The sequence below is a fragment of the Gossypium hirsutum genome, chromosome D03, assembly GCF_007990345.1.
Source record: "Gossypium hirsutum isolate 1008001.06 chromosome D03, Gossypium_hirsutum_v2.1, whole genome shotgun sequence".
Lineage (NCBI taxonomy): Eukaryota > Viridiplantae > Streptophyta > Magnoliopsida > Malvales > Malvaceae > Gossypium > Gossypium hirsutum.
In genome coordinates this window covers 1514205-1525952 of record NC_053439.1, presented here as the reverse complement: position 1 = coordinate 1525952, position 11748 = coordinate 1514205, and the positions used below count along the sequence as shown (strand labels likewise).

General features: G+C 36.7%; 1 protein-coding gene across 1 annotated transcript; it reads right to left on the bottom strand.

Moving 5' to 3' along the window:
- Positions 1 to 9787: 9787 nt before the first annotated feature.
- Positions 9788 to 10948, bottom strand: LOC107907809 (uncharacterized). Its single transcript, XM_016835125.1, has one exon. It carries the CDS (start codon positions 10946 to 10948, stop codon positions 9788 to 9790), a length of 1161 nt encoding a protein of 386 aa, XP_016690614.1.
- Between the last annotated feature and the right edge of the window lie 800 nt (positions 10949 to 11748).

Genomic DNA, 11748 nt, shown 5'->3' with positions numbered 1-11748 from the left:
GGTCTATCATATTTCGATCCATGAATGATATGCACTAGTTTATGCCATGTGATCTTTGTTTATTGATAGTTCACCGTGACGTTAATTGACATCCAACAATTTGTTTAGTCATAAACTTCAATACATGTAGAATGTATTGTTAAATGTCTCTTTTTGTGAAACCAGATAGTGCATATTAAAATTTGTCCTTTTACAAAACTTCCCTTACGCGTGTAATGAACTTCTTTGCAGGTTGCCGAACTACTTGGCTTTAACTCATGCATACAGTCATGTTGCCTTATTTAGTCTGCCATCGGGGAACAGTATTTTCACAATTTGATCTGATGTTTACGTTATAGAAGCGGCGAAGGGCATGTCTGAGAAATCCTGTGAAAGTTGATGATGCTATTTAAGCAAAACTTTTCTGCAATCTCCCTCTCTAATTTTAATGTCCTAAAGGCTTTGGGTTCTTTTTCCTTTTTATAGATTGAAGCTGCCTCAAAATATTCTACTGTTGACACAATAAATCAGCAATACCGGTTTATACCTACGAAATACAAGGTTGCTCATTCTTCTTAGCATTTATCAAACTTTTGATGATTTTCATAATTGTTTTGTGCTGAAATTCTATCTTTGAGAGAGATAAAACTTACTGAAAGAGATTGAGTGCACTTTTTGGTCCATGTTATACTAAGTCATAAATTTCGTTGAGTCACCCCAGGGTGGTGTGCAAGAAAACTTTCTGGAACCTTGTAGACTAGTTATGCTGCAGCAAAAGGACCCATGATTGCCATAGCTTGAACAACTAAGTTTCACATCCTTTTGGACTCTTGATAGCTGTATTAAGCTCCCTTCAGTTTCTGGAAACTGACATGTTAAATATTAATATTAGCACCAGACCCCAGTTTGAGCAAACATAAGTAATCATATAAGCTAGGCCTGGAAATATTTGGCAGACTTGTCAAATAATGCTAGTATCGTTCTGCATGCTTTCAGAATGCTAATTTAAACAAATTAATAGCCAAGACTATTAGTACATTCATATATATATATATTACTCGGGCTTTAGCTTAACAGATTCAGAATCTGTTTGAATAAAATATGCCGAGTCAATCGATCCACCAACCATTATCCGATTCAACTTACGAGTCTTGAAATTATAAAAAGACACCCACCCGACATCCACCATGAACACAGTGTCAGCACCATAAAAGGAATGAAATCGAGAATGAGGAACCTTTTCGTTAAAGCTTTCCAAATTGATGGTGTGTTTTTTAATCCAAATCTATTCGTAGTTTAAAATCCAACATCTAGCATCCTAGTTTCATAATTATGGTTGATCAATCCGAGTTTCCCTTGGTATGGCACATGGGCGATCTGACCCCGACGATCTTTTCACCAAGTGAGTCCGGCAGTGAAGTCATTCCCCGTTCCTCTTTGTCTCCTTCGAAAGATAATATGGTGTACTTGTCTTGTTCGTGGTTGAACATAAGCCAATGGAGGCCGCCACACGCAGAAACATCTTGAGTGTTCTTGAAAGAGTCTTAGTATGTTAAATTTAAATCGTCTGATTGCTTCCATTCCCAACTCTTGGAATCAAATATCTCGCAGTGCCACGATACATCTTCTTCGTCAGAATATTCCGATTCGGAGTCCGAGTCTGATACGAGGTCTACAGCGTCGTACCTGCTGTCGGAGAGTCGGACAATTTTGAACCGTAAAGGGTTCGATCTGAGCACCAACATGCTTATATTTGTCTTCCAAATCGAGGTTTTGGAGACGGGATGACTTCCCATTGTTGAGTAGTTGGTTTACAAATGACTTCCCACTGTTTACAAATCTACGTTTTCTCGGGCTACATAAAACCAAACCTCCATTGACCGCTGCTACAATCCAAGCAGGTTGGGGTAAAAAATTAAGTAAATCCCGAGTTGGTTTGGATCGAGTCCTGAATTCACTATTGACACCACCTCCGACGGTAATGGATCAAATATTCTCGAACATTGAACTAAATATCCCACCATTGTTGATGTCCTTTCAGAATGTAGCCGCATAAAACTAGATTCGTAAGTGAGATCCTTACATTCTTTCGAAAGAACCCTGCACTTTTTCATTGTTTTCAATTCAGCCCTCAAGAAGATTTCAAATAAAATCTCGTCGCTAAAATCATAAGACGCCATCAATCTATTGGGACAAAGAAATAAGCAAAAAGAATATGTAGTTAATTACAGTGAAGATGTTTTTATATATATATAGTAATTGGATGAATTTATTTCTTGCAGGGAAAGTAACTTCTAGTTCGAATAATAGTAGGATTAAGTTAATTATAAAGTCTTCTTCTTTAATTACTTCACTACTAAGTAAGTATTTTGTCAAAAACTTTACCATTAATTATGAAAATTAACAAATAGATTACTTACATAATCTACTTTAAAACTTATATAATAAAATTTTCTCATGGTAATACAAATTAAATATCAATAATTAAAAAATCATGTGTAATATATTTCATTATTTTTATATAAATTTATTTTTTAAAAAATCAATTTAACTCATTTTTTTAGGTGGTTGATAAGAGCCAAAATAAATTATATGCATTTATTAAAGAACTTAAATAAAGCTAAATCTTTCTAAATCAATATTAATAATAATTGATATGATTTGATTTACTTTTTCTTTTTATAAGTACATAAAAATTAAAACTTTAAGTTGTAAATCTTTTACTTATGATACGTCTTAAATTATAAGTTGATACCTTTTTAACATATTTATGATAATTTATAAAGATTTAGGCCAATCTTGATTCATTAATGTTGAATTTATTTAAGGAGAATGGTTGTTTTTTTCTCAAGAGTGCATGCAAGAAACTTAGGGAAGATTCGTGCAATCCGAAAGAACTGATATGGAACATTCCATGAAAATTTTAAGGTCTCCAAAGGGTTAGGATATTCATTTGGCTTGTATTCAAGCATCGGTTACTCACCAAGGAAGAAATGGTTCGCAGAGGTTTTGTCCAGGAGTTGACGTGTGGGGTTTGCGGTTGTTGAAGTCAGCTCCCATGTAGCAGCAAAGGTGGCCATGCAGGGAACGTGCTTCAATAGCAAATTGGTGCAGCAAGCTGAAGCTATCCATTTAGTTTCTTTAATTGAATGTTTTGTATTTAGTTAGGATCAAACTTAGTTGGTAGCTGCATTTTGATGTAACTAAGTGATGAATGACAAGTTTAGGTAGCTGTTTATGTATTCAAACAAGTTTACCAAGTTACTAGGCAAATTAGTGGTGTTAGGTAAGTTATTAGGTGATAACTTGTTTGTTTTGCTGTTGTAATCCCTTATATGTATTGGCATTATGCTTTCTTAAATTATGAATGAAAATTCAGCTCATTTTCATTAAAAAATCTCTCTTTTTTTTCTGTTTTCCATTGCAGGTTTTTGATTGTTTCTGCTGCAAGCCTCGAGACTTGCTGTTTAAGCAAGCTTAAATCAGCTTGTTGCTGTTTCTTGCACCAACAATTGGTATCTAGAGCCCTTGTCTTAGTGGACCTGTTACTTCAAACCAAGGAACCTGATGGCTTCTTCAGGATTTTCACCAGCAGCCCCACCAGTCTTCAATGGAGAAGGCTTTCATATATGGCTGGTCAAGATGAAGACTTACCTACAGGCCTTCGATCTGTGGGAAGTTGTCAACACAGATGTTGAGCCAGCACCACTAAGGGCTAATCCCACAGTAGCTCAGATCAGGCAACATGCTGATGAGAGGACCAAAAGGCACAAAGCCATGTCCTGCATCCAGAACTGTGTGTCAGATGTCATCTTCACCAGAATCATGGCCTGTGAGACTCCAAAACAGGCCTGGGATAAGCTTAAGGAGGAGTTTCAAGGCACTGAGAGAACAAGGCAACAACAGCTGTTGAATTTGAGAAGGGATTTCGAGAACCTGAAAATGAAGGAAGAAGAAACAGTGAAGCAGTATGCAGACAGAATCATGGCAGTGGTTAACAGTATAAGGCTCCTAGGTGAGCACTTTGATGAGGCAAGGATAGTGGAAAAAGTCCTCTCCACTTTGCCTGAGAGATATGAGGCCAAGATATCCTCTCTAGAGGACTCAAGAGATCTTGCTACCATCTCTTTGACTGAGCTAATCAACACCTTCTATGCTCAGGAACAAAGAAGAGCTAGCAGAACTGAAGACAACCAGGAAGGTGCATTCAATGTCAAGGCCAGAGAAGCCTCGAGCATCAATGCTCCTAGAGGTAAAAAGCCTTGGAAAAGCAGACCTAAGCCTGATGCTGCAAGGAGCAATGACTAGCCCTGCAGACATTGCAAAAGGCCAGGTCATCCAGAAGGCAGATGCTGGTTCAGGCCAGATGCAGTATGCCAATACTGCAAGAAGAAAGGCCATGTTGAAAGGGTTTGCAAAAATAGAACCAAGCCAAGGCAGAGCCAATTTCAACAACCAAAGGTTGAAGCTCAGGTAGCTGAGGACAGTAGTGACCAAGAAGAGCAGGTCTTTGCTGTGTCTTGCTTAGCTGCTGAGAAGAAATGCTCAAAAGGCTGGTTATTGGACAGTGGTTGCACTAACCACATGTCACCAGATGCCTCCTTGTTCAAAACCTTGGATAGAAGTTGCAAAACCAAGGTCAATGTTGGAAATGGTCAGTTCATAAGAGCTGAAGGAAGAGGAGAGGTGCTGATAAGTACTCCTACAGGCAACAAGATTATTCCAAATGTGCTTTTGGTGCCTGAGATTGACAGAAACCTTCTCAGCATAGCTCAATTGCTCGAGAAAGGCTATTCTGTTGTGTTCAAGGACAAACAGTGCCAGATTGCTGATCCAAGTGGATCAAGCCTAATGAATGTCAAAATGACTGACAAATGCTTTGAGGTGCACTGGTCAAATGACTCAAAGTCAGCATACACAACTTCTGTTGATGATTCCAAGCTTTGGCATCAAAGGCTCGGACATGCCAACTTCAGATCACTGACTCGAATGGCCAAAGAGGGCTTGGCAGAAAACTTTACCAGCTCAGTAAAGTATGATGATGTGTGTGAAGTTTTCCAAAAGGGGAAACAGGCAAGACTGCTATTTCCTACAAATTCAGCTTGGAGAGCTTCTGAAAAACTGCAACTGGTGCACTCTGATGTATGTGGCCCAATGAGGACTGAATCACTCAGCAAGAACAGGTATTTCATCCTCTTCATTGATGATTTTACAAGGTTTTGCTGGATTTTCTTCTTAAAACACAAGTCTGAGGTAGCTCAAGTGTTTGTGAAGTTTAAAACTGCAGTAGAGACAGAAACAGGTTGCAAGCTGAAATCGATAAGGTCAGACAATGGCACTGAGTACACTTCAGCTCAGTTTCAAGCCATTTGCAATGATGCTGGTATCAAACACCAGCTTACAAATGTCTACACACCTCAGCAGAATGGGGTATCAGAAAAAAAGAACAGAAGCTTGATGGATATGGCCAGGTGCCTGCTGTTTGAGAAGAAACTGCCCAAGACCATGTGGGCTGAGGCAGTAAACACTGCTGTCTACCTTCAAAATAGGCTTCCTACCAAAGCTCTTACATCCAAGACACCTTTTGAGGCTTGGTTCGGTTTCAAGCCTTCATTGGCACATCTGAAAGTGTTTGGTTGCCTGTGTTATGCACAAAAACCAGCAGCAAACAGAGACAAGCTCTCTGAAAGGGCTCAACCAGGTGTTCTTATAGGCTATAGCTCAGTTAAGAAGGGCTACAGGGTGTTGGATCCTTTGACAAACAAAGTCCAAGTGAGCAGAGATGTCATCTTTAATGAGAAGGCTTGCTGGAATTGGGAGAAGAGTAAACCAGAAGCTGCTTCAGAAGACCTAGTGCCTAATCAAGCTGAACTCGAGCACCTTGGTCCTGAAATGGATGTTGATGATGTGCCTGTGAGAGGCACAAGGCCCCTAGATGAGATTTATGAAAGAGCACAAGTTGCTATAGCAGAACCTAGTAGTTTTGAAGAAGCTGAAGCAGATGAAGGTTGGAAACAGGCTATGGTTGATGAAATCAACATGATTGTGAAGAATCAGACATAAGAGTTGGTTGAAAAGCCTGCCAACAGAAAGACCATTGGTGTAAAATGGGTCTATCGAGTGAAGCACAATGCGGATGGAAGTTTAAACAAGCTAAAGGCCAGGCTAGTTGTAAAAGGCTTCAGTCAAAGGTATGGTCTGGACTACTTGGAAACATTTGCTCCAGTAGCCAGACTCGATACAATCAGATTGCTGATTGCAGTTGCTGCTCAGAACCAGTGGACAATCCACCAAATGGATGTCAAGTCTGCATTCCTCAATGGATTCTTAGAAGAGGAGATATATATCGAGCAACCCCCAGGTTTTATAATGCCTGGTAAGGAACATTTGGTGTATAGGCTAAGAAAGGCCTTGTATGGCCTAAAACAGGCCCCTCGAGCCTGGTATGCTCGAATTGACTCATACTTGGTCAGTTTGGGATTTGAAAGGAGTGCTAGTGAGCCAACACTCTATGTTAAGAGGAATGGAGCTGAAACACAGCTTATTGTGTCACTGTATGTTGATGATCTTCTAGTGACTGGAGGAGACAAGTTTATGTTGGCTGATTTCAAAGCAAAAATGAAGGAAATGTTTAAGATGTCAGACCTGGGATTGATGACATATTTCCTAGGAATGGAAGTCAATCAAGTAGAAGGAGGAATCCTCTTGAAACAAAAGACATTTGCCTTGAAAGTGCTGGCTAAATTCTCAATGGAAAATTGTAAACCAGTGAGTACACCAATGGCTATTGGCATGAAGCTATCGAGCCAAGAGGAACATGAATCTGTCTGTGAAACAGATTACAGAAGCCTTATTGGCTGTTTGCTGTATTTGACAGCAACAAGACCTGATATTCTATTTGCTGTGAGCATGCTGTCACGATTCATGCATTGTTGTAATCAGCAGCATTATAAAGCAGGAAAAAGGGTTCTGAGGTATATCAAAGGTACCTTGAACCATGGTATATGTTTCAAAAGGGTCAAGGAGTTGAAATTGATTGGCTATACAGACAGCGATTGGGCTGGTTCAAAAGATGACATGAAGAGCACCTCTGGTTATGCTTTTACACTTGGCTCTGCAATGATTTGTTGGAGCTCAAGAAAACAAACAATGGTGGCTCAGTCAACAGCTGAAGCTGAGTATGTAGCAGCTGCTAGTGCTGTTAATCAAGCTGTGTGGCTGAGAAAAATTTTGAGTGATTTAAACCTATAGCAGAATGAAGCAACTGTGATACATTGTGACAACAAGTCAGCAGTTGCTATTGCAAAAAATCCTGTCTTCCATGGTAGGACAAAACACTTCGATATTAAACTGCATGTGATAAGGGAGATGGAACAAGCTCAAGAAATTGAGCTGGTTCATTGCAGTTTTGAAAATCAGATTGCTGATATCTTCACAAAGCCTCTTGGTGTATCAAGATTTCTAAGCCTAAAGAGGGAACTAGGAGTCTGCTGCATAGAAGCTAAGGAGGAGTGTTGAAGTCAGCTCCCATGTAGCAGCAAAGGTGGCCATGCAGGGAACGTGCTTCAACAGCAAATTGGTGCAGCAAGCTGAAGCTATCCATTTAGTTTCTTTAATTGAATGTTTTGTATTTAGTTAGGATCAAACTTAGTTGGTAGCTGCATTTTGATGTAACTAAGTGATGAATGACAAGTTTAGGTAGCTGTTTATGTATTCAAACAAGTTTACCAAGTTACTAGGCAAATTAGTGGTGTTAGGTAAGTTATTAGGTGATAACTTGTTTGTTTTGCTGTTGTAATCCCTTATATGTATTGGCAATATGCCTTCTTAAATTATGAATGAAAATTCAGCTCATTTTCATTAAAAAATCTCTCTTTCTTTTCTGTTTTCCATTGCAAGTTTTTGATTGTTTCTGCTGCAAGCCTCGAGACTTGCTGTTTAAGCAAGCTTAAATCAGCTTGTTGCTGTTTCTTGCACCAACAGCGGTCATGTTTTCGAGGATATTCTTCATGTTCTTAGGAATTGTACTACTGCTAAAAGTTTGGGATCGTTTAATTCCTACTAAGCGGCATACTAGGTTTTATGTCAACAGTTTGCAGGATTGGATAGTTTTAAACTTGCAGATTCAACAAAAGTGGCACTTGGGAGACGTGGAGTGGCAAAATCTTTTCATGGTTATCGCATGGTGCCTTTGGAAGAATTGCAATCTTTTCATTTTTCAGGATGCTTCCTGGAAGGCAAATGACATTATTAAGATATCGTATAGTTGGGTAAGCAAAATATCTCTCTTAATAGAAAGTTTACGATTAATTCCCAAGATTCAAACTTATGGTCGCACGTTGATGGTAATTGGGCATGCTTGTATACAAATGGATCCGTTCGAAATGATGGAAGTTTTGCTACAGCCGGGAGCGGGGGGAATAGCAAATTCTCATGATGGGGAGTGGATTCTGGGCTACAATAGATATTTGGGTAATTGCTCTATTTTCGATGCTGAGCTGTGAGACATTTTGAATGGATTGGCTCTCTTACATGATCAAGGTTATGATAGAGTTTTAATCCTATTTGATAATCTTGAGGGGTAAAAGCTATTCAGAAGAAGATGCTAAAAGGTTCTAATTCTGCATTGGTCGAAAAAATTCATCAATTGCTGGAGTGTTTAAAATTTTAGTGTTTAGTATTGCTGTCAAAAAGTGCTTTTGAGAAATAAAATGTTCATTTTAGACATGTTATTCTCAAGTAACAAATATGCATTTAAATAATATTTAAATTAGTTAATAATATTATATTTTAGTAAGAATATAAAAAGATTATTATAACTTATTGTTAATATTTTAATATATGAAATATAAATTTTAAATATTTTTAAACAATAAATATTAATTATTTATAAAATTTAATTAGAATATATAAACTATATTTTAAATATTTAAATATAAACCATTAAATATTTGTAATTAGTATTTAAAAAAATATTTTTTATTTTTAATTAATGATTTTAACATATTTGTAATTAAGCACCAAGAAAAGAAAAGAAAGTACTATGTTATTGGAAGGATGAACAAGTAATTAAGTACCAAAAGTACTCTTGGGAGAGGAAAAGCTAAAATTTTCAGCTAAAAATAACTTATTCTGCATAGTTTTTCTTCCAAAAGTGTTTTTAAAATCAGAAGTATTATTTTTAATCCCTAAGTTGTCATATCTTAAAACTTTTACATTTTAGTGCCATAGCTTGAACAACTAGATTTCACATCCTTTTGGACTCTTGATAGCTGTATTCAGCTCTCTTCAGTTCCTGGAAACTGACATGTTAAATATTAATATTAGCACCAGACCCCAGTTTGAGCAAACATAGGTAATCATATAAGCTAGGCCTGGAAATAGTGTTAGTATCGTTCTGCATGCTTTGTGGTTGGATAAGGAATTTATTTTTTTGTAGTTTTTTTTCTGTTAGTCCATAAATGGATGAAGCATGAAAGATGTCTACATTGTCGCTTCCATTTAATTTTTTCTGTGCTTGCATGCAGGATTGCTATCTTGTTTATATTTTGACTTCTTTTTCCTCCTAGAGCAGTGCCATTGAGGTGTTTGATTTTTCAGTATTTGTCAGGTGGAAAGATAGATAGAGCTTCAGTATTTTTATATTATGAAGAAACCCCAAAATAGTGTGCAGATCGTTGTGTGGTTTTCTTAGAGGAGTATTAATGGAGGTATACTTTAAAAAATTTATTACTACATTCATAAATAAATAAAAAATATAATAAAATATACAGACACCTTTAAACTTTTAGAACTAAAGAGTAAGAGATTAATATATATGGTGCTCGGGCTTTAGCTGAACAGGTTCAGAATCTGTTTGAATAAAATATGCCGACTCAATGAATTTACCAGCATATATCTCCTTCAACTCACCAGTCTTGAAATTATAATAATACACCCACACGGAATACTTGCACCCCAAATCCATCATAAACAGAGTGTCAGCACTGTAAAAGGAAAAGGAAAGAAATGGAGAAGGAAGAACCTTTTCGTTAAAGCTTTTCAAATTTATGGTGTGTTTTTTAACCCAAATCTTTTCATGGTTTAAAATCCAAACATCTAGCATCTTAGTTTCATAACTATGGTTGATCAACCCGAGTTTCCCTTCGCATGACACATGGGCGATTTGATCATCCTGATGAGTTTTTCGACCAAGTGAGTCCGGCAGTGAAGTCATTGTCCATTCCTCTTTGTCTCCGTCGAAAGATAATATGGTGTACTTGTCTTGTTGGTCGTTGAACATAAGCCAATGGAGGCCACCGCACACAGAAACTTCTTGAGTGTTCATGAAAGAGTAGTGGCATGTTAATTTTAAGTCGTCTGATTGTTTCCATTCCCAACTCTTGGAATCAAATATCTCGCAATGCCATGATTTTTCATTGGATAATACATTGAAATTATCTTCTTCGTCGGAATATTTCGAATCGAGGTCTACAGCGTCGTCCTTGCTGTCGGAGAGTCGGACAATTTTGAACCGTAAAGGGTTCGATCGCAGCACCAACATGCTTATCTTTGTCCTCCAAAATCGAGGATTTGGAGGCGGAAGGACTTCCCCTCCTTCATTACAAGTTGGTTTATAAACATAAAACGAGTCACCTCCAAATTTGCTTAGGCTACATAAAACCAAACCTTCATTGGCCGCTGCTACAACCCTAAAACGGTGGTGTAAAAAATAAGTTACATACGGAGAATACGCAGTTGGTTTTACTGAATCGGCTATTGACACCAAGTACTGAGTCGGTACTCTCGAAGACTGAAGTAAATATCCTACCATTGTTGATGTCCTTGCAGAATGTAGTCGCATAAAACTAGATTCGTAAGTGAGATCATTGCATTCTTTCGAAAGAACCCTACACTTTTTCATTGTTTTCAATTCAGCCCTCGACAAGATTTCAAATAAAATATCTCTGCTAAAATCATAAGACGCCATCAATCTATTGGAAAAAAAAAAGCAAAAAGAATAGGTAGTTAATTACAGTGAAGATGTTTATATATATTTATATATAGTAATTGGATGAATTTATTTCTTGCAGGGAAAGTAACTTCTAGTTCGAATAATAGTAGGATTAGGTTAATTATATGATTACTAAGTAAGTATTTTGTCAAAACTCTACCATTAATTATGAAAATTAACAAATAAATTACTTACATAATCTACTTTAAAACTTATATAATGAAATTTTCTCATGGTAATACAAATTAAATATCAATAATTAAAAAAATCACGTGTAATATATTTCGTTATTTTTATATAAAATTATTTTTTTAAAATCAATTTAGCTCTTTTTTTTAGTTGGTTGATAAGAGCCAAAATAAATTATATGCATTTATTAAACAACTTAAATAAAGCTAAATCTTTTTAAATCAACATTAATAATACTTGATATGATGATTTGATTTACTTTTTCTTTTTATAAGTACATAAAAGTTAAAACTTTGAGTTGTAAATCTTTTGACCTATGATGCATCATAAATTATAAGGTGATACCTTTTAACATATTTATGATAATTTATAAAGATTTAGACCAATAATGCATGATTTAATGTTGAATTTATTTAAGGAGAATGGTTGTTTTAGGTGCATACAGAATTTAGGAAGTGGAATCCGAAGATGATATGGAACTTCATGAAAATTTAGGTCTCAAGGTTAGATTATTTGGCTTGTATTCAAGCATCGGTTACTCACAAGAAAAATGGTTCACAGAGGTTTTGTCCAAGAGTTGACGTTTG